Source organism: Aspergillus brunneoviolaceus (genome assembly GCF_003184695.1).
Source record: "Aspergillus brunneoviolaceus CBS 621.78 unplaced genomic scaffold BO95scaffold_49, whole genome shotgun sequence".
In the NCBI taxonomy this organism is placed as follows: Eukaryota; Fungi; Ascomycota; class Eurotiomycetes; order Eurotiales; family Aspergillaceae; genus Aspergillus; species Aspergillus brunneoviolaceus.
The window spans coordinates 250,087-272,359 of record NW_020290779.1 but is presented as its reverse complement, the minus strand read 5'-3'; the positions used below and the strand labels follow the sequence as shown (position 1 = coordinate 272,359).

At 51.4% G+C, this 22,273-nt stretch overlaps 6 protein-coding genes across 6 annotated transcripts; 4 read left to right on the top strand and 2 right to left on the bottom strand.

Moving 5' to 3' along the window:
- Positions 1–234: 234 nt before the first annotated feature.
- On the top strand, positions 235–3,391 carry BO95DRAFT_444744 (uncharacterized protein). Its single transcript, XM_025586954.1, has 3 exons — positions 235–541; positions 625–752; positions 833–3,391. The coding sequence occupies exons 1-3, from the start codon at positions 444–446 to the stop codon at positions 2,965–2,967; spliced, it is 2,361 nt and encodes a 786-aa protein (XP_025440491.1). The 5' UTR covers positions 235–443; the 3' UTR covers positions 2,968–3,391.
- A 786-nt stretch (positions 3,392–4,177) lies between these two features.
- On the top strand, positions 4,178–5,620 carry BO95DRAFT_433584 (uncharacterized protein; the record flags this gene model as incomplete). Its single annotated transcript, XM_025585100.1, has 1 exon — positions 4,178–5,620. One exon carries the CDS (start codon positions 4,178–4,180, stop codon positions 5,618–5,620), a length of 1,443 nt encoding a protein of 480 aa, XP_025440490.1.
- A 647-nt stretch (positions 5,621–6,267) lies between these two features.
- Positions 6,268–7,527, top strand: BO95DRAFT_500349 (uncharacterized protein; the record flags this gene model as incomplete). Its single annotated transcript, XM_025590973.1, has 2 exons — positions 6,268–6,846; positions 6,979–7,527. Exons 1-2 carry the CDS (start codon positions 6,478–6,480, stop codon positions 7,525–7,527), a joined length of 918 nt encoding a protein of 305 aa, XP_025440489.1. The 5' UTR covers positions 6,268–6,477.
- A 174-nt stretch (positions 7,528–7,701) lies between these two features.
- BO95DRAFT_417748 (putative SNF2 family helicase) lies at positions 7,702–11,036 on the bottom strand. Its single transcript, XM_025584429.1, has 4 exons — positions 10,179–11,036; positions 8,461–10,124; positions 8,220–8,399; positions 7,702–8,149 (listed from the first exon to the last, which is right to left on the bottom strand). The coding sequence occupies exons 1-4, from the start codon at positions 10,963–10,965 to the stop codon at positions 7,820–7,822; spliced, it is 2,961 nt and encodes a 986-aa protein (XP_025440488.1). The 5' UTR covers positions 10,966–11,036; the 3' UTR covers positions 7,702–7,819.
- A 1,962-nt stretch (positions 11,037–12,998) lies between these two features.
- Positions 12,999–16,518, bottom strand: BO95DRAFT_417743 (MCM DNA helicase complex subunit MCM6). The gene is made up of 4 exons (XM_025584428.1): positions 14,678–16,518; positions 14,483–14,618; positions 13,432–14,421; positions 12,999–13,366 (listed from the first exon to the last, which is right to left on the bottom strand). The coding sequence occupies exons 1-4, from the start codon at positions 16,318–16,320 to the stop codon at positions 13,250–13,252; spliced, it is 2,886 nt and encodes a 961-aa protein (XP_025440487.1). The 5' UTR covers positions 16,321–16,518; the 3' UTR covers positions 12,999–13,249.
- A 3,246-nt stretch (positions 16,519–19,764) lies between these two features.
- Positions 19,765–21,124, top strand: BO95DRAFT_433579 (uncharacterized protein; the record flags this gene model as incomplete). Its single annotated transcript, XM_025585099.1, has 2 exons — positions 19,765–19,827; positions 19,976–21,124. The coding sequence occupies 2 exons, from the start codon at positions 19,765–19,767 to the stop codon at positions 21,122–21,124; spliced, it is 1,212 nt and encodes a 403-aa protein (XP_025440486.1).
- Between the last annotated feature and the right edge of the window lie 1,149 nt (positions 21,125–22,273).

The following is a 22,273-nucleotide window of genomic DNA, read 5'->3' as shown; positions in this document are numbered from 1 at the left end:
ACATTGTTCCTGCAGCCTCCTGCTTCATTTCTATATCCGATTCACTCCCTGACTTTGATCCTACTATCATTCCCGAGAGAGTTCTTCGTGGAAAATTTTCCAACTGTTGTGGTGCCCCTCATCCGCTTCCTCCCCCCCCCCCCCCAAACCAGTTGCTTGACTCTTGGACCGATCGAAGCTCCCTCCGCCTTTCGGCCTTGCCACTGGCAAGCGGCCTGCCATCTTTGGCTCGTTTGATCTTCCTACGCACCTTTCGCATTCAATCCCAGCTCCTCTTCAGCTCTAACATACGCTCAAATTACCTCTTTCCCTCTCCGTGCTTCACTCTTATCATATCTATCCATTATCGCTACCTACCCATCATCACTCCCGCCGACAACCAATGAAATCGTTGTAAACGCAACCTCCGGATAGCATCACACACTCTCCCCCTAGCCATCCTCATGGCACGACGTTATCATATCGATGAGCTGCTATGGCTGCGCGGATCGCCTCTGGTTGTTCGGCCTCCTACACTGCCGCCAGTAGACGAATGGATGGGGTATGGCACCTTGATGATCCCCCCCTCCTCTTAAAATGACCCAGGCCATAGGCCATCATGAAGCTGACACATTCTACTTCTAGCCCCATCCCCGACCCATCCACACAACGGAAAACCTCAAATGCGCGAGAATCTACCAATCCCAATGAGACTACACCTAGACGGCCGAGCCTCTTCGATACCCGTCACATGTCCCGGAACTCGAACTCAGGTAAAAAACACACTGTCTACTAGCCGAGACGGAATGTATCACGGCCATTACTAATACGAGCATTTGCTGCTGCATCGCAGAGGATATCATTCTCGGGCCTCCTAAAACCGCTTTCGCCTCTGCCTCTCGCATCGCTGGTAAGGGATCCATAGATTCCACGGATAGGTCATCCAGGCCGCACGATTCCGAAGACCTGAAAACCGATCGCTTTGCCTTTCGAGACAAGTTCTTCAAGGAACGGGATCCCAACGACAGAGATTTCGATCGACGCGATGGAAAGATGGGCGCGTTCAATGCTCGGCGCGGGGACAAGGAAGACTGGATTAATGGACGTCCCCGTCGCACGTTTGGCCCGGATGAACAGGACCGCAAGCCCAGACGTAATGGAGAGTTCGACCGATGGGATAATCGCGACCAACGCGAGCCGACTCATGATCGGACTGTGAGAGACAGCAAGGATACCCGGTTCACCCTTCGCAAGGACGGTACACCCGGGCGCGCTAGGCATGAAGGAAGCTGGTTCCGAGAGGACAACGCTCCCCACGAGACCCCCGAAGCCGAGGAGGACAAGACCCCGGTCCGTAACCGAGAATGGCGTCGGGATCGACACGGTGCTGATCGCGATTGGACCCGCGGTGCCAAACTTGAGCAGGAGCCTGAATGGCTAGACACCAATGATAAGGATGAGTATCGGAGAGTGCATACACAGGAGGACTTTGAGCGTTGGAAGGAGCGAATGAAAGCCGGATCTCAGCCTCATGCAACGGACAACCACGAGATTCCTGTCGACGCTGAAGTTGCACCCCCTCAGCAGCCTGATACTCGACCTACCGATGGGGAGATTTTCAGCAGTAATGGCACCCCCTTCCAGCAGGACTCAGCCATGGAGCGTTTCTTTGGATTGCTGAGCGAATCCAAGCCTGCGCCTGCGCCTGCGCCGGAGGTCAGCGCTCCGCCTGTGCAAGTGGAGGCAACTCCGAAGAAGGAGGCCCAAGCTGCTAAAGCCATGAAGTCGTCTCGGTTTGCTGGGCTCTTCAGTCCTCCGCCAGGAAGCCCTGCGAGAGACCCAGAACCTCAACCTGATACCAGGTCTCCAGCTCTGACGCCTGCTGGTTCCACTGATGCCGACCAAGAAGGATTTCAACGTATTCTGCTCATGCTTGGAGGCGGAAAATCGCGTAACGGGACACCACATAATGATACTATGCCTGCTAATCGGCCTCCCTCCTTGGTGCAGGCGGAACAGGTTCAGAGCGCCGTCTCTTCGCCTGCTCGGGAACATATCAAGCGACAGGAGTATCTGGCTATGCTGGAGACGCCGTCTCGAGCCGCTGGCCCTCCATTCAAGGAAAATCCATACCCCCCGGAAACTCAGGCTCGTGACAGAGAGCACCTTCTGCGACTGATGCAGCAAGTTCGCGTCACTCCTGTAAATGGCCATGCTCCGGGTGGCCAAAATCAGCCACAGAGTGCCGGTCCGGTGCCCGGTATGATGAACATGCCGGATGTACTGTCTCCTCCCCCTGGTATACCTCCTGTTCAAAAGGGCCCCAACTTTCTGGATGATCCAGCGATTGCGAATATCCAGAGACCTGACGCTGAACACCTTCGGAGACGGCCTGTGAATGGGCCTCCGATGGGATACTTTGATGACATCCCTTTTCCTCCTGGTGGCCAAGTCCCCATCACGCCCGGTGGAACCAGGGCTCCTCACGGTCAAGGACATCCTCCTATGGGTATGCAAAGACCTCCAGGCTTTGAACATATGCCGCCTCCTGGATGGGCGGGCCCTCAAATGCCCCCGCAGCCTGCTGGTGGACCGGCGCCTCTGGCCCCTCCCCCAGGTATCCCAACTCCTACACGTGGTGTAAACCCGACTTACATGGCAAACATGATGCCAATGCACGGGAGTGCTCCTCCTCTCAACGAGCGTGAGCCTTTCCCGCGCGCCAATGGCGGTGGTTCGGCCGGCTTTCCTCCGCCTCCCGGGATGATGCCTCCCCCTGGTTACATGAACGGCCCCCCACCCTCATTTCCGCCCATGCCACATAACGGCGATGTTATGATGGGACTTGGACCTCGCGGACAGCCTCCTTTCGAAGGCGGCCCGCCACCACAAGGCCCTCCACCTTCATCTCGACACCTGTTGGATATGTTCGGTCAAGTTGGCGGTGACGTCCGAGGTGGCATGATTGGACCTGGACAGTTCAGATAAGCGTATCGGGCAGTGGGGGTGCCCGATTGCTCGTCCTAGTTCTAGGTAATGGAGGATATCTCGAACACATATTCGTCCATATCTTGCCGGCGCCCGCCAATCCCCCCTTGCTATGCTATCTTGATACATGGGCCTTGCCTGTATCTGTTTCTTACCTATTTATTTTGCTTCTAGCTGGATGCATGGCAGATGTGGGTGTGGAAGGCATGCTGACAGGGTATCGGCTCTGTGACGAGTACTGAGAGACTGTATCACCACTGGATTCTCTCCTTTGCGGGACAACCCCATCCAAATAAATGACAAAATCGAGAGCAATAGGCGGATACTAGGTCTTATCTTTAACAGATAAATGACCTTACGCCATCACCAATGCGCCTGGATTTCTAGAAGGCGTGATGGCTCCAATGAAGTTCTATTGTTCGACCGTGGTTCCTTGATTGTAGATCGGTTGTAGGAAAAGTGTAGGTATAGTAGGACACATTCAACAGAGAAACATCTCAATGATCTAGTTGACATTGGGAGTTTATGCAATGAATCATGAGCCTGCGCGCTTTGGCTTTGCCTCTTATAGATTGGCCCGCTTTCCTGTTGCGAATTCCCTCCTTCTCCCTCCCCTCCACTCCATCCTTCCCTGGAATCCCTCTCTGACTCCACCGTCAACAAGCCTTTTGCCGGCGATGGCAGCTTTCTGACTCGGTCTCTGCTCTTGCCTCATTGATTAGGTTCCTACAGGGATGAGACGATTCGTCATCGCTATCTCATCGCTATCGCCAGCCTCGTTTGACTGGTTCTCCGGCGTGACGAGGAGCGGCAAAGTACAGTATTTCCTCTATTCTCACCGCAATAGGGACGCTAGGATCTGTGTCTCATAATCTTGGAGTGTCTATATCTTCAGATCTGCATCCACATTAAGAGGTTACTCTTCTCTATTCGCATTCACCAGGACTGAGTTGAACTTGACGGCCTCCAAGAACGAACAGCTGGATATGATACAAAGTGGCGTCTGCCTGCTTGAGAACCAAAACGCGAGCAGAAAGCATCTGTATAAGTGTACTGAAACCATGGACACTGTGAGTTGCACCTGTATCCTGGTAGTCCATTAAAATCACCCTTGACTGCGCATACTTTCTCAATTTGAACCTTCCGTGACTCTGAATATACTGACACCTCACGAAATCAGACCCGGCCAACCACGAACCACGGCGTCAAAATGATCACTCCTCCGTATAATACGAAGCGATCCTCTTCTCCCAATGTCAAAGTCCGCACATTCGCGCAGCGCGGAGAGGCGGAGGATCTTGACGACGGCAAACCGAGAAACTGCGAAAACAAGAACGCAAGCCCCCCTCCACGCCGTCATTACGACAAGAAGCGGAAGACCGAGCGGAACAGTTCGGACGCTCTCGAAGCAGCCTTGACCCTGCCCAGCTTTGCATGTGCTGCCTCTCTCCTCGATCCAATGAAGTTCTCGCACGCAAGGGCCGCCGGCTCAACGGAAGGACAGCACATGGATGTTGACCTGGCCATGGTCCATGAAGTGGACGAGCCAAGTAGCCTTCCAAGCACATTCTCAGTTTCTTCACCTTTGAATGGTACAGTGGGAATTGCTGCTGGCGAAACGGCAGACACAGCCGACTGTGCTATCCCACCACCGGCCTCCTACTCCTCCTCCTCCTTGAGACACACGTATCGTACTTACATTCCCATTCTCAGCTCAGAGTATCCCCTGAACTATCTCTCCACTGATATTGAGCCTTGCGCAGCAGCAGAGACCCAGGACAATTACCAGAATCATCATCATTACCATCATTCTTTCTCAAGAACAGGTTTCCCCATCTACGAAGACCCCGACGACATCGAGATTCAATTCCAAGAGATCAGAGTGAACGTCTTCGCTCCATCGGACGAAGACAAGGAGAATATCGACGAGGGAATTTGGAATGGTGAGCCCGCAGAGGAAGGAGGAGGAGGGGAGAGTCAACACGAAGACAGCAGCACCCGTAACGGCAACACCCACATCATCGAGACCCATGACCTCACCCTCAACACCAACCTGGACACGGACGCAGACATGAACATGGAGATGGATCTCGAGCTCGATCTCGAGAACATCACCATGTTCCCCGCCCCCGAGAACAGTCTCTCCAGCACGCCCACCACCCATTATTCCATGGACACAAATGCCTTCAACTGGGATGCCAACGCCAACCTCACCACCATCCTCACCCCCATCACAGGCGATGCCAGCACCTCATATGCAGCGTTTTTCGACGAGCCCGAGGCTACCGTCGGACCGTGGACGCACGTCCCGGACCTCGTGGCTCCTTTCTCGGTAGTGCACACGAGCCAAGAGCTGCCTATGGATGATGGCACAGACCCCGCTGAACTGGTTCCAGTCGACGAAATTACTATCAACCCTCCTCCCGAGTTTGACTTCGCAGAGCACGATCAGGTCACGCCAGATGCGAGTGGCCTCTGGCTACCCTGGTCCTCGCAGAGCCTGACAGCGTCGGAGATGGCTGCGCTTGCGCTCTCGGTGGCGAGGCAGCGGGAGGAGCAGATGCAGGGGGGTCAGATACTGCAGCAGACACAGGCACAGAATGATGCGGCTGCGGGAGGCAAAAAGGTACGCCGTGGTACGAGAAGACTGTAGGCTATGCTTGCTTGCTTGGGCTTGTAGATGAACTCTGTGTGTAAGTGTTTATGTTTCTGCGGGATCCCAGCCCTAATGAAGGATGAAATGGGACGAGACGAAAAGCTGGGAATGCCTATGGTGTTGATCGCTTTGCTTGAATGTTTCCATGTTTGAGTACTCTCTATGCATTGTTTCGGATTGCAGGCGAATACCGGGGTTATTGTTTGATGACTGGTTTGTATTGTATTCTGAAGCTTAAGAGCTCTATAGCTAATGTGATCCTTTCACTTCAATACGTGACTTCAAGACTCCTACACAACGTGTTTCTTACCCAAACACCAACATCCTTTACAAAGATCATACAATATCAAGTCCATAAGCATATGTATGAGCAAGCAAACAACTGAGGCCTTTTGCAGCATATATAAAAGTATAATCGACCTGATAAAGTATCTTGCTTTACAGGTTGGATAGTAATGTAGCTCTATCTCCTGACATGATTTAAGGGGCTCTATAGTACAAAAATATCTTCAAATGTATAGGTTCTACGTAGGAAGTGCGTGAGGTGAAGTGTGGGGGCTGGCGCCCTCTACGATGTAGTCTACATACTAGTAATACATACGTAACTCGGCGCACTTCATCTCTCATCCACCCTAGTTGTCAATCTTCACCAGACCTACCTAATGATTCATTCCATTAGTCTGAGTCACCTCGGCACGACCCTTTTACACTAACCGTGGGACTCCTCTGTAGTACACATCTACCTCTCATTTGGTCTATCTCTACCGAGACCTTCAGCATGGAATTCCCCCCCCCTCCCCTCACAGTCTTCAAACCGTCTAGAACGCGACGCCTCCACTACTGCCCAGCTCCAGATGACCGCCCGGCTTGAGCGGTATCGCGCATCGAACTCGCACGATGACACTGTCCACTTCCTCCACTCCGTGTTCAGGTATCTCCCCGCCGAATGCCAGCTGCAACTCGCTCGCGACGTGGCCCGCTGCGCGGACGATGGAGAGCTCTCACAGCTAGCCCAGTACATCGATAGGGCTCTCCTCCGGCCGATGCTGACCACCGGCGGCCGCACCACGCCCGCAACCGCGCCCTCCCCATGTCCACATCCTGGAGTCGAGGACGACGACGACGACGACGACTCCACGACGGATCTGGCCGACGAGCAGCTGCGCCGCACGTGCCTCCAGCGCGACCACCATCGGTGTCTCATCACCGGGCTCTGGGATTGCGTTTGCTAGGACAAGCCAGCCACCTAACATTACGGCTCGTTAGAAGCCACGCCGATCCTCCCGTTTGGCCTTGGCCTCGAGCGAAGGAGATTCCGGGACGACGACCGCTACCACGCCGCAGCGGTCTGGCAGTGTCTCCACCGGTATTTCCCGGCGATGCGGGATGAGGATGGCGGGTTCCATCACGAGCATCACGAGGGGACTCCTCGTGCGGAGGACGTCCTGATGCTGATGGCCGTGGCACGGATGGAATTCCGTCGCTCTGCCCTCATCCTCGAAGAAACGGAGGAGGCGACCCCGGCTCGGTTCCGGACCAAGATGTTCCTGAGGATCAGAGAGTCCTTCCTGCGGTCCTTTGTGCCCGAATCCGTGACGATTGACCGGCACGGCGCGGACGCGCCGAACAGGGCCCTGCTCGCGGTGCATGCGGCGGTGGGGAATATCCTGCACGCCTCGGGACATGGGACGTTGATCGACGAGACCCTCTGCCACCTTAAGTACGAGCCTGGCGCCACCGATCTCAGGCGGGACGGGAGCACGGATCTGGAGGAGTTGTCCGTGACGGGTCTGGCTTTGCTGGTCACGAATCCCAGCCTTCCTTTTTTGGTTTCGGACGGTGACTTGGCCAGTTCCTCGGAGGGGTTCGATGATACGATAGCCAAGTCGAAGAGTTCAAGCTAGTTTGGCTTTATGAACAGCTATTTTCCGGTGGTTATAGCTCTTAGATAAAGATTTGTTTAGAGTTTGGGTACTTATTGCTGTCCGAAGGTCTCGAAGCTTTTGGAAACATAGAAGCATAGCCTGACGTTTTAGTACTTATTTAGATATACTGGTTTCTCCTAAAAAGGACTATGTAGGACCGATAACTTGAAGGGTATCACAAATGAGATAGCACAAATGAAGAGAAATTCCAGATTTGTTTTGTATATGGTAAGGAATCAGTGTTGACCGGAAGAAAGAAGGAGATTCGAATTCAGGACTCAGCGGGGACCGACTCCGACTCCAGGGGATCGCTCTGCTTCTCCTTTCTCTTGCCGTCTGGCTTCGAGGACGCATTCGACTTCTTGGGTTTGCGAGTTAATCTGAAGGCGCCGTTTGGATCAACCTCGACATCTGCAAACATGTTGAGCAGTTCTGCCATTGTGTCGCGGCTCTTGAGCTTTTCGTCGCCGATGGTCTGATCGATCGACGCCAGTTTCTCTGATTGAAGCCGGAGAAGATAGTCATCGATGGTTTCACTGACGATGATCTTCTTGTATTCCACCTCTTGAGTTTGGCCAATGCGCCACACCCGGCAGAAAGCCTGGGATAGAATTAGCAACCCATATTCCTCTTCCTCGCAGAACTGATAGACCCGGGCGTGGTGTCCGTACCTGATCCTGGACGGCATCGTTCCACCACAAATCGACCAGAATGCACTTGTTCGCCGCGGTCAGATCCAGCCCTATGCCACCAGCCTTCAGACTCGCCAGCATGATCTTCGTGTTGCCGTTCACGTCGCTGAACTGCTTCATGCTTGCTTCTCGCTTGGCCAGATTCATCTTTCCAGTCAACTATAAACCGTTAGTGATTCTGAAGAATGGGGGATAAGCAGGTTCGAAATGAACTCCTTACCGAAGTTGCCGGCCACTTCTCCCTCTGGCACATCTTCCCCAAAATGCGGATGAAGTCGAGAAATTGAGTGAAGATAACGATCTTGTTCCTTGGCGACTCAGCCAGCCATTTCGCCACCAAGTCTCGGATCTTGGTCAGTTTGGCCGATGGCATTTGACTCGCGCATGCTTCTATCCAGTCTGTTTTCTCGTCTGCATCTGGCTCGGTAGGTGGCTCCTCATCCGAGTTCAGGTAAGCCGGTCGCCGAAATGAACCCTGAGGCTTTCGCCACACGCCCGTCTTGGATTTTTTCTTCTTGCTTTGAGCCGCTGTCTCTTGTTGCGGGTTCTGGGTGGATTGTGTCCGTGTAAGCTCGAAGCCTTCGACTGCGTCACAATAGGCTGCTTCCTGAATAGGTTCTTGGCAGACACGGCAAATGGGCTTGTCCTCGTCTGTGCTCACATTGACAGAGAGAAAACTGTAGCATTCCTCGCAGTAGAGATGATGGCATGATGTGATGACGGGGTAGACGGGAACACACTTGCAGTACGGACAACTGTTCCTCTTAAGACGTTCGTCCCATTGCTCACTTTCATGAAGTTGGAGCATCAAGTCATAATAGTCCCTTACTAGCTTCTCCTTATCTCCTTGAAGATTTGGAGAGTGGACCAGATGCTCTTCGCGTTTGTCGCAGATGACTGTTGGGTTGCTGCGGATCGCGATCAGCCTTTGTACTATTATGAACGTGGAGTCCTCTCCGTCTCGCCCATTAGCCATCCTAGAGAGTTTCGCCATAAGAAGTCTTTCTGAAAGTAGTTTCTTGATGACATCATGAGCTGTTAGAAGGTGACTGCAAAACATGCGGAGTATCAATATCATTGTCAGGAAACATCGGTATTGAGCCAACTTCGGGTGCTTGTTTTTCGCAAGTTGATTGATGTTCTGGATGAAAAGGTCTTCAATGGCATTGTAAAGCTCACGTTCAGCATCGCAGAACTCGGCTTTGATGACTTCATCACGAACATCCGGTAGTTTGACCAAAGGAAATGAGAAAAGCCGGCTGGCGTGAGTTCGGCGGAGCATGAATGATCGTATGAGATTGACCAGGCGCATATGGCCATCGTCATCCTGGCAGTAGTCTCTGAGGAACTTTTCATGGGTTTTGGTGCCGGGTACCCCCAGGAAGTCAAATTGAGGAAATAGTTCGTCGATATAGTTGTGTATAGGCGTGCCGCTCAGGATCCACTTGTAAGTGCCAGTCAAAGCACAGACAGCCATCGACACAGCTGAACCATGGTTTCTGATGGTGTGCCCCTCATCAAGAATGATCCGGTGATACTTTATCTTATGCAGAGGGCCGAGATGCTCTTCGTAATGTTGATCCCACCATGCAATTAATTCATCTTCAGTCCCGGTCCCCGCTGGTGGCTTGCAGCTTTGAGGATATGACCTTCTCACCTCGTCGTACGTGGTGATGATGACACTGTATTCCTGGAGGCTTCCAACGATGTCCAATGTATCCAATCTATGTCCAGCGCAGTAATTGACGATCTCCTTGAGTTTGATACCATCGCAATGTCTGATAATTTGATTTTTCCAATGAGATACCAAATGTGATGGAACAACAATCAGTGTGGTTTTGATGGGGTCGTCTGGGTCCGAGGGCCGCCCGTCGACGATGTTTGCTAGGCTTTTGTTAGCATGGTATGATGATGGGAGGCCTAAGGATTTTTACTCACCTAGTGCTTGAATGGTCTTACCCAAGCCCATGAAGTCGCTCAGAAATCCGCCGTAGGGTGGATAAGATGCGTTCTCTCGATCACGCATGAATGCCGCCCCCAGTAATTGATAGTGGTACAAGCTTGTTCTCATACCTGGGATGCGATAACCTCCTGTCCCATCCTTTCTCACACCTTTCGAGAATTTGCGGCTTGCGATTATTATGCGTTTATGGTCCGACTTCGCTTCGGCAAGATCCGCCGCAGGAATACTAGCTATCATTCGTCTGAACGCCTTCTCTTTGTCCCTCTCTCCAAACTCAGGCATGGCCTGTGCAGAAGCACTAGCGTGCGCATCTTCGATAACATCGGGGGTGATAAGAGTCCTGAGAAACTCCTCAGATGCCTGAGTAGTAAACCGTTTTGCCTTTTTGCGTGTGGGAGCATCGACTGGCTCGGAATCAGGGGTAGTGTCTTCACTTTTCCGTTTTCTAGACTTTCTTGCTGTTTTCTGGCCCGTTTGCTTCAAGGCGGAATCGAGGCCATACTTCTTGCTCTTGCGCTTCTCATCAGCTGAAATTCTGTTCTTTCTGTTTCGTGGCACCCGTGGTCGTTGTCCCTGGCCAGTCGACTCGGTGGCTTTCTGAGCGTACTGCACGGTATTCTCCGACGGCTGCGCCATAACTTCAGCATGCACTTGCTCGTTGAGCACTGCTCCTGAATCCTCATCACTAGAGATTGTCGATTGGTTTTCTGCCTGAAAAGCTTGTCTCGCGGCGACTCTTCTTTCACGCGCTTCTTCCTCCATTTCAGCAGCTTCAAAGAGAATCTGATCTGCCAAAGAAGGTATCTCAATGCTCTGAAAATGGCGTTCTGCAGCTTTGAATCTATAACCAGTAATTAGTCACCGCACTGCTGGAGTAAGGTCATATGTCACCCACTTTGCGTTCGAGTTATCTTGTTGGGCAATAGCATCAAGCTCATCATCAGGCCACTCGGCCCCCTCACCCTCATGAGCCAGGTTCACTGATTGAGGGTTAGCATTTAACGCTGCAGATGACGCTGAAGAGACGACAGGCATATTATCCAGCGATGATCGAGGATTTTCGTCATCTGCAATGGCATCTGCCGAAGGATCCTTGTCCGCTTCATCAAGCTCTCTATTCATGGGCACTGGTGTCTCGTGCGGACTTTTAGTCGTAGGTCCAGGTTCACCGTCCAAACCCTTCAGCAACGCTTCCATTACCTTCCTCGATAAGTCCGCCGCGTGGGGGTGTTCCAAATCTGGTCCATCCAGATACATCGTCTGCATATCTGCAGGCTGGAAAGATGAATACTGCATGGCAGTGAGAAATTCTTGATTACAAGTTGCAGCGATCGCATCTGCCATCGGCACATCAGCGGGAGGGAAAGACAATGGCTGTATGGAAGTATCAAAGCCTTGGACACTGGGTAAGATAAATTCATCCGGATGCACCATCTGCACATCAGCGGGAGGGAGGGACGGAGACTCCACAGAACTTTTCGAGTCCGGAACAAAGAGCGAATCCTCTGCATTGGGATGCTGAAGGCTAGAGATAGGAGCCAATTGCATTACCGGACCGGCATCTGTGATCCAGCGATCGTCTGATTTGCAACGTCAGTATCACAGTGAAATAATTAAGTTCGTATGCAAGGAAGCCGGTTTACCTGGGTTTGGGAGAAGCTGCTGGCTGCTATCGTCGAGATTAGCCGTCCTACATGCCTCCTCAATGGGCAGTTGGGTGATATCGTGTTCTCGCTGGCACGCCGCGGGCGTCGGAGCCTCGGTCTGGTTTGTTGTATCTGTCTCCGCCTGAGAGGTCCTCTTCTCCTCCAGGCTTGTGGGGGCGCCTGTGGACATGGTTCGCGAGATATCGCGTGTCACGTGAGAACATTTAGATGATAAGGTGGACGAGTGAAGCAGTATAAGGTATAGATGATCAGGTGACTTGAGGAAGAAGGGACGGTGGCTGACGGAAGCGTGAAAGCAGGCGGTTTGGCTGACGGGAGTATGGAGGAAGGCAGGGAGGGGACTCTCAAGGGAAGTAAGGAAGCGAGAGCTGGCTGTACGGGGAATTCGGCTTGGATATAGGGTGCAAGGTGCGAGAAGTATGAGAAAGTCGATCGAGAGGAACAGGAGGACGGGAGGAGTATGTGAAGGTGGCTGAGTATTGATATGGCAGGAGACTGGCTGGGACGGGTGGAAGAACAGGAGAGTATGAGAGGATGAGTGGTATTTATATGTTAGGGAATTGGCTGAGAAGGGTGGGAGAACAAGAGAGGATGAGAGGATGGGTGGTATTTGTATGTCAAGAGGTTGGCTGAGAAGGATGGAAGAACAGGAGAGGATGAGGATGGGTGGTTTTATATGGCAGGATGTTGGCCCAACGGCGCGAAGAACGAGTTCAAGATGTGGGCAGAGGGTGATTCAGCAAGGGTGAGACTTGATTGAGTAGTGATTGAGTATGACAATTGCAAAGCCAAGGGAGGTCTGATAGTCAGGAAGGATGAAGGTGCTCGAGGAAATAGCTGACTTTACTTGATTGACAAAAAAGATGCGCGTATATTGTTCAGAATGAGTGCTGGGTGAGAGTAGGATGTAAGCAAGGTAAGTTGAAAAGGCTTGACCAGGTAGGGCAAAGTCAAGTCTTGGGAAGAGTAGACGAAGGGGAAAAAGGCTGAAGAGACCTCCAAGGATAGCTTCTATATATGGAGCAAGGGTGAGGTCAAGTAGAAATGGTATAGATGATGGATAATGTAACGATAAACGAGCCAAGTATCATATCAAACGAGGTGGAAATGAGAAAAGATAAGTTCAAGGATGAAATGGACGTATCAGCAATTCATGAGCTATTATAATCGTAGATTATGAAGGCAAAACTGTCACCCATGCATGTACTCCAGACTCGACAGTCCAAGATCACATACGCTCCACCGACAATGTGCGAGTAAGTTCATGTAAAAATAGATCAGAAAATCATCACTCATAACGACCAAGGCACCGGGCACCGTTACTCCTGCTTCACCATTTCCTATTACCTCGCCCTATTCCTAGAACACCAGGCGCAGAATCACTCCTCATCGATGGCGCAGTTGGGATGCATGACATAGATAGTCCGCTCCACTTGGGCAGACTCATCAGCTGGGTCGACCAGACCTTGTCCACGAATAGGCATAAGAATGTTGTCCTGTCCAGGTGAGTTAGCATGAGACCAGTAGAATGGAGCGGGGGTAAGTGCAACACAGTACGTACCTTGACCATCCGCTTCAGAACCTTGACAGCCAGGGAGCGTTCTTGCTCCAGATCTTCCTCGGTTTCCAGTTCAGACTCGACTTGCTCTAGGTACCAGACGAGAAGTTCTTCCTGTTCAACACCTTCGCCAGACATCGACTCATCGTCGCGCACACGTCGTACAAGCAAGTTCAAGATCTTCATGTATTTATCATAAGTGATCTTGGTACGTGTGCGAGGCGGCTGGGTCTGTTGTGCCGGCTCGCCTTGATCACGCATAGGGCTGTCGCCTTCGCGATCGCGGTCACCCATCTCATGATCTTCATCGGCAGCGTGACCGCTATCAGCGTTGACTTCGTCATCAACTTCAACATCATCCTTCTCAACAGTCACCATGCTTTGGCGCAGAAGGTCGTAGGCTTCACGCACAAAGCTGGGTATAATCTCCTCTACACAGTTGGCCTTTGCAACGGCCTCGGAAAGACGGATGAGAGACTCAAGCTGTCGAACCGTGATACGATAAGAGGAGCGGCCCATGCCACCTTGGGCATCGCCGGCACGAAGTTCCTTGTACTTCTCAACCAAATAAGCCTTGGCCTCCTCGGTGAACACGGGTCTGAATGTTCTTGCGAATCGGATGTAACGCAGCAGTTGCTCAGTGCTGAGCTCCGGGTTAACTGCTTCATCGCGGTTCATGTGCACGTTGACAATATGGTCCGCAAGGTTGCGGTCTACTGTTTCATTAGGGTCGTCTCGGACCACGAAGAACAGATCGAATCTGCTCATGATGGGAGCACTGAAGTTCAAGTTGCCACGCAATGTAGTCTTCGGGTTGTAACGGCCACCGATAGGGTTGGCCGCGGCGAGAATCGACGCACGGGCGTTGAGGGTAGTATGAATACCAGCCTTGGCGATAGAAATGGTCTGTTGTTCCATGGCTTCGTGGATCGCAACTTGGTCGCTGAGGTCCATTTTATCGAATTCGTCAATACAGCAGATACCTCCTCCATTCTGTTCAGAAAAAGGGTTAGTTCTGTGATAACTCGGCTCAGCGATAGTATGGATCACGTACAGCTAACATCAGAGCTCCCGCTTCGATTGTGAACTCGCCCGTCTCGGCATCCTTCACAACAGCCGCAGTCAAACCCGCTGCAGAGGAGGCTTTGCCACTGGTATAAACAGCCCGAGGATGTAAAGAACACACATACCTGGGTAAGAATGTATCAGTATCACCATCTGGAAACCACAGGGGGCCCGAATTACTTACTTCAGGAATTGACTTTTGCTGGTTGATGGGTCACCAACAATGCAGATGTTGATATCACCACGGAGCTGTAGATTCTCTTGTTCGGTATTTTTGCTGACTCCTCCAATCAGCTGTAGCAATATGCCCTTCTTGATTTGCCGGTGACCGTAGATCATGGGAGCAATGGAGTCGATCAGCCGCGCATAGATATACTCCGAATGCACGAGTTTCTTCAAGTCTTGAACTTCGTAGGGCGTCAGACTTTGAAGCAAAGCCTCCTGCGCCTGATCTTCATCAGTCTCAGGATCTGAGATTTGGTTGAGCGAAGCCAGGATATTATGTGACTGGCCATTCAACTGCTGTTTCGTCTGTTGACCGGGAGTTGTTGTGTCAGGCGTCACCATACAAGCAAGGAACGCGAGTCGGTAGGTGAGGTCTCTAATACCAAGAGCTTTCAGACCACTCACACCGCCGCCACCAATGTCACTTCCCCGGAAGGCACCGTCATCACGGACAGCTTCCGGCCGCACCCCAGGCAATCCCAACTGGCTCACATCTGGCACAACAATCAGTGTACCAGTGAAGATGCACCGCTCACCAGCCTTAGCACGATCCACCATCTCGCCTCGCAAAATAATGTCCATTGTCCGTGGCATGCTGCCAGTTGGAATTTCATGAGACGACTCCTGCAATTTGACCTTCTGCCAATCAACAAAGGTACTCTTGCCGATATCCAGGCGCCATGCGGTGCGGTTCCCGCAGGTGTCGTTGGGGCATTGTGCGGGCTCGGTGTAGCGAAAAGTCTGTTCCACATTGGGACATACTGCCTTACACAGTTCACAAGTGAAAGTACCGAGAGAGAGCTCGGGTCGGATCTCGGAGGTACGTGTGACTGTGCCGGATACAGAGACTAGCTTTCCAATCTGGGACGTCCGAAGTTGGCGCAGTCGGGACACCAGAGGTAGGTTGTAGAACGCCAGCGAGAATAGCCTATCGGTTTGCTGGTGCCTAGTCTTCTCGCGAATATCACGCTCCAAATCGGGATTGTCGGAGACGCTGGAGTTGCCCGCAACCATAGAGGTACCTGCTTGCGAAGAGATGCTGCTAGTAGCGGTGGCTTGACGATGTGCAGCATAGTACTCCGGCTCATACTTAGCGATCAGGTTGTTCAGGGCCTTGGTGAGAAAGGGTTGGAACCGATAATATTGGTTGGCAATCGCGTCTGCCAGAATCGGGTTGCTTAGGGAGGTCAGGTGCGTAAAGTCCACATAGAGCGTTGAAAGCTCGAATTTGGCCATGCCTCGGATTTGAGCAATGTAGTATTTGTCGCTCAAGAGCTCCGCAGACGGCGGGGGCGGCTGTGAGAGGGAAGGCTCCTCCACGTATGTCTCAAGCAGTTCTTCGAATGCCTGTTGCACTTTCTCTCCAGCGACATCGGTCACTGGGGGGGGAGGGGGAAGATATGGGTTGCGGAGTCGGCCTACGGTCGAGGCGTTAGAGTCTGCTCCTTGCTCGTCTGGATAGCCGTGCATATCGCTCATCGGTCCATTGCTTTCTGAGGGTGGCTGCGGTCGTGAACTGGGGATTTGATCCGAGTGAATACGACGAGAGCCCGCCGTCGAGCCCAATTCCGACTGCAGGACGGCATCAAAGAGGGAGGACATGGCGAATGGCGGATGGCCAGGGTAAGGCCGTTGAAGTACGTGGGTAGGGATCGTTTCGACTAAGATAAATATGAGAGACTACAACCCTCGGCGAGCTAATGGTATCTCAGGTAAGTGTCCAGTTTGCTGCCAGTCAATCAGAAGGGCCAGCCTTGAGGGAGGAGGGTGGGTTGGCCAGAGGGTGTTGATGTGTTGATGGAATGAACGAATGTGTTTGGCACTTTTGCTTCGCATTGACATTTTTCCGTCGAGCTTTTGCATGGGACGCGACCGCAGCACGAACGCGTCGGGACTACATTGTTCCGCTCCCCGACGCGTTAAGTGGTTTTCTGGATGCTTAGTCATGTATCGGGTGGGCATTTCCATTCCTTTGGGAATGCCAAGCTGCTACCGTAGCTGAGAATTAGGGCTAGCCATTTCGAGGCAGAAGTACGGACGAATCGGAGTGGACTCGGGACCGAGTGATACTCCATGAGCCATTACCGCATTCCTCCAGCAATATATCCAGCAAGGCCGGGACTCACAATCTGCGCTTCATGACTTGCAGAACAAATTCACAGAAACAGCTCCTTTTAGGTCACACTGAGCTCTAAACTTCAAGTGTCCTTCTTGACCTCAGGAATGCCATGCAAATGTTATTAGGGCTAACCAACAAAGAGCACTAAAAAAGCTTCATGGCACTCAATAGAGCCGACAACCATGGACAAAGAGCAGCCAGTGCAGTGACTAATTACGATCAGCAGAACATAACTTAGACCTTGTGCTGCAACTGATGCATGAGTAGACAGCAAGGGCAGCCTGGTACTTTTGGCCTCTCGACATTTCGCGCACTCTAGCGGTCTACCGGTACAGTACGGAGTACATACTGATCGATCCTCTTCTCCTAAGACTGGGGCAGAAGGTCATGGGGCTTGCGCTTCGGCGCTCCTAGACAGGCTTGCCCTCTAGAATAACGATGACGGTTGAAAAGGCTTTTTCTAGGACGTCCGTGGTGGCATCGGCCGTATCATAGTCAGGATAATATCCACTGCAGGGCATGTTGCAGATGTGATTTGGCACTTGCCAGAGCAGAAAGGATCTCCTATTCGAGGAAAGCGGAACGGTCCGATGATCAATAGCAAAATGGAGCGTTTGGTTCTGCAACTGCCACTGCTGCTGCGGTGATTGACTCAATTGGCCCTTTGCCCCGATGCGGTTGAGACGACCCCATAACTGAGGATTGACAGCTGAACTTTCAGATGAAAAACGACTAACATGGTAATAAAGATTTGCGAGCACCTCAGTCCACATGTACATTGAGAAATTGACGCTCCCCGTAGCAGTCTGGTATCATTCGCACTTGGTGAAGGGTCTTTCTTTGCGAGGTGGCTTGAGACTCGAGTAATATCCGCGGATAAAGAGCGTATCCACCTTCGGCATACTACAGACAATTATCATAGTCCTCCGTTGATATTGCCCGGGAGCACGACCTTGGAATCGTGACGGCCAGACTTCTTTACGTCATTGTTCGCATTCTTCCTGTGATCTTGCCAGAGCATCCTCCTCTGAGTGGTTCAGACTAAGCCCGTCTAGCCATGCACCTACAGCAGCCACGGACAGCCTACGCCAGCAATACGAAGTGACACACACGCGCAGCTTCTCCAAGCTACTGCGATAGCGACAATCCTCCAGTGCCTCTCCTGTCTCTTTGTTATGGCCGGGTGGCCTTGTTTCGTCATGATCTTGCGACCCAAACTGGGTCGACCACGGAACGAACGTCATGCTCTCATTCTTCCTGTCTTGGTCAATGATGGAAGTTATTTGAGAGTGTGTCTAAGGGCGGGCATACGACGCATACCAACAGTTAGGATGGGAGGATTTTCAGCTCACCACCAACTAAATATGCACCACGCTACCATTATGCACGCTGTGCCTCCCCCCGCCTCGCGATTGACCTACCAGATCTGGCCGGTATGTGTTTTTCAAAGACCTTTTGCCTCTTCTGGAATAAGATGGCCCGAGCTGGAGGCCTGGGAGCCTGCTACGTAGATAGGCGCGATTTGGAGTGGAGTTGGGGGGGGAAAAGTTTGAACTTTGCAGAGAGCCAACAAGGGAAATCAAGCCACCGGGGAGCTCCCCGAGCGTTCCAACAATCCGCACCAAGCGGGATCCTTCCCGTCTGTCTGAATTATTTATTGACTGATTGTATTTGTGGATGATAGGTGGTCTAACCAGCCAGGGTAGTAGGTGGGTTCCATAAGTTGTTCTTCCCCACATCCAATCATACCAGATTGACGGGTAGGATTCCTTTTCCGGCCAACCTCAACCATTCCCGACCCAATGGCAAAGGAACAATCCGTGTAGAATGTACTGTGTATAGGTCACATATGGGTACCTAGGTAAGTCAAGCAGTATCCGTACTCCTTGGCTAGTAAGGTAAGACTGTATACCTAATATGGAATTGGAAGACTGAGGATAGGGATCCATACCTAAAGTTCCGTACTCCGTACTTACCTAGTAAACTAGTATACATGGCCCCGGGAATACGGAGTAGCCTAAGGAAGGTCGTGGGGCCTTTCTGCGGCAGCAGTGGTGGTGGTGGTGTCGTGGTGGTGTTCTAAGGTTGGTGTCTAACTGAGTAATTAGTGAGTTCTTCCACAAGTAATTGAGTGGTGGTAACTTAGTGAGTGAGCACTGGCCGCTCCCTCCTCCGACTCCAATTCCCACCTTCAAGCTGAGTTCTCGCTCTCTCTCTCTCTCTCTCTCTCTCGTGTGAATCTTCTTCTTTCCTCCCTCCCTTCTTTCCACCACAACACACACTCCCTCCCTCCACACCCTCTCCCCTTCTACCACTCTCCCCTCCCCATTTCCCCGTTTCCATAATTTGCCTTCGAAGACCCAGCCGGATAGATAATTCGGCTCTTTACCCCCCTCGTGGCCTGACAAGCTATATACCCACTTTTCTCATAGCCTTGTGGGCAATGACCATTCTTCTCGCAATCTGCAACGATTCTTCTATTTTTCGACATGCATTGTTAACATATACTTTCCCTTCCTCTTATTTCCACCTACTCCCTTCACTTGCTGGATAACAGCAAGTGCTGGCATGGTTAGTTACTGGCAACTGGCACGCGCACATTCAATGAGCAATTCAACAAATCCAATTGAACCTGTCCTGGAGGCAGAGGATCCTTCTCAATCAACACAACAACGTTGGTCTTTCCGATGCCTCTTTTCCTTTGGTTGGCGCGGATTTGCCGCGCATTTATCTACTGACCAAGAGCTCACTCTTTTCTTGTGACAGAAACGTCTGATCCTACCCCTCGAGTTTCTGCTAGCACCCGGGCTAGCACCGGCCAACAAAGTCATTTACCTGGACTTCAGGACGGTCAGTCTTCCGCAATGCAGACAACTTATTTATTCGTCGATAAAAACCTCAGCCCCCGTGCACGGAGGTCGCACGTCATGCGCCAGCATAATCAGAAGAGGTATCTCCGGCGAATGTCTACCCAGCCTCATAATCACAATGTAAGCTTCGTGACGATCTGCATAGGCTGGCGGACTGTATCACTTGCTTCCACGTTGTGACTCGGATGCTTTTTCCTACCAGTCTTAGCCTAGCTGACACGCTGCTTATAATGATTACTCATGGTGCTGACTTTCGCTTGATACATAGAACTCAACCAGTCCTCCTGTACCAACGCCAACCTCACCTCACGCAGATGATACTTGGTCTCCTCCGTCGCCCGCTACGATTCTGGACTCGTCTAGGAAAGATCCTTTTGACAGTTTGCCAGCTGTCACCTCTGTAGCTGACCAAGAACTGGCTGATGCATGGGTGAGCAAGTTAAGTTATTGGTCAGGACAGAACCAGTACATCAAGCTCCAGATTTATAAAGCGGCCATAGCTCATCCAGTGTGCTTTCAAGCGATCATTCTGGCTTATTGCGCTCGCTGGCGGGCCCGATTATACGGTCTCGAATCCAGCCCTGAATCCGAACTTCATCTGATCAGGGCTTCCACCATGATCCAAAAGGCAAGAAACGAGAAGAACGATGATTCTCTTGCGATGGCTCTTGCCGGAATGTCTCTCCATGAGAATCGCTTCGGTGATAATGAGTCCGCTGCTATGGAGTACGAAGACCAGGCACTTAGACTTCTGCGCATGCGCCCTTGGCAGGATTCAATGGGCGTTGCTGAAGTGTTCCTGCATTATGTGCAGTATCTGAAGATGCCACGGGAGTTCTCACTGGGCCATGAGGACAGAGTAATGCTAGTCCATTTCCTTCGAGGTGCGAAAGAATTGAAGCTCAAACACAGCACAGCTGCATACTTGGCTTCGGTGCCTCAGAGGCGGACGGCGTTCCAGATGGCCAGTCCGCTCTTCTGCTCACTTTGTCCTGGGCCTTGGCCATCCACGGTTCCACAGGACTTGCACAAATATGTGATGAACCTGAATATACCTAGTCATGAGGTTAGCCGCACTGCGTGTTTGATACACATCACAAGCGCACTGTGGGATTACCAATATGAACCCGACAAAACCCGTCAGTTCCTTGCTCATCTCAATGAGCTTGTCGCGCAGTATAAACTCGACAGAAATCCCGCATGTGAAACATTCATATGGCTCCTACTTGAGGAACGATGTATCCCGAGGTTGAGAGACTCAGAACGGGCGTGGCGAATGGGAGAGCTGCTGAAGATGATCAAAAAGCTACCACCTGATTTACGAGTTGAGTACGGCAACATTCTTTTCAGCTTTCTCATGCTCGAGAGTCCTACTCTAGAAGTTGGGGAGTTTGAAAGAAGAGTGCTCGCTCTTTGAATTCTGAGTTCTTCCACTCCAGTTTTTTTTTTCTTTATTTTTTTTTCTAGGTCTTCTGTAACGCTTGAGCGAATCTGGAGTGTTGGTATAGTGTTGTTGACTGCCGGGCTTGTTTCGGTACATTTTGGAGAGCACATTTCTCAGCATCGATAACTATATTAACTATATTTACTAACTAGCACATACCGTCCTGCCATTGATGGCCTCAGACCATGCAGCCTTCCCCATTCCCAAGGATTGATTACCATGCAGGGATATAGGCAGTTAGAACGATCGCCTATGACGTAGTGCTGGAGTCTAAGTTTGTGTTGGCTGTCAGATTGTTTGGTTCAGAAAGCCACGTCCACGGTCTGTGTACCGCCTACGTGATTACTTCCTCCTTGACATATGAGGATTTTGGTCTCGATTCTACCTTCCGGATACAACATATATTCTTTTCAAGCGAGTTCAAATACTAAGGTTAGGAATACCAAGCTACAATGCCACTTGTATCACATAAGTCAAATATATAACTTTCTATAGCCATCCGAAACCTTAACTCTAAGAAAGAATCTCCAAGCTGGCAGGATATACCAAAGTAGGAAGGCGGAATAGGAGCCGGTTGCACTCCCGAGAAGGGTCAACTGACTGTACCTACTTAGTAGGACCACCGCCAATGAATGGGTCATCATCTCGTATCCTCGGCAATAGACCAGTGGTCGGTCCATACCGATTCCTTTATCTCTTCTATTGCCAGCATTGCAAACACACACATCAAATGTATATATTGAATATATACTAGGTTTGTCCTCGAGTTTGTCTCGACGAAATCGGCAGTGTTCGGAGTAAACTTACCTTGCCAAATAGTTGAACTTACTGTTGGACAAGATCCCTGCTGCAACTACCCGTCGCGCGGTTCCGCGAGAGCAGAAATCCTGGGAAGTCACGCTTTGACCTTGATTGCAACCGAATATAACCTAGTCGAACTGACGAATTGGATCGAGATTGCTACCCGGGCTGACTTTGAGCGGGGTTTTTATTCCGTTGGTTTCTCATTTCGCAGTTCCTGAATAGGACGAGCTCATTGTCCACTACTGCATCCCACAGCCAGAGACAGTGCTATATGTACTGTACGGAGTACAGTACGCGAAATTATGCCCAGCAGCTCCA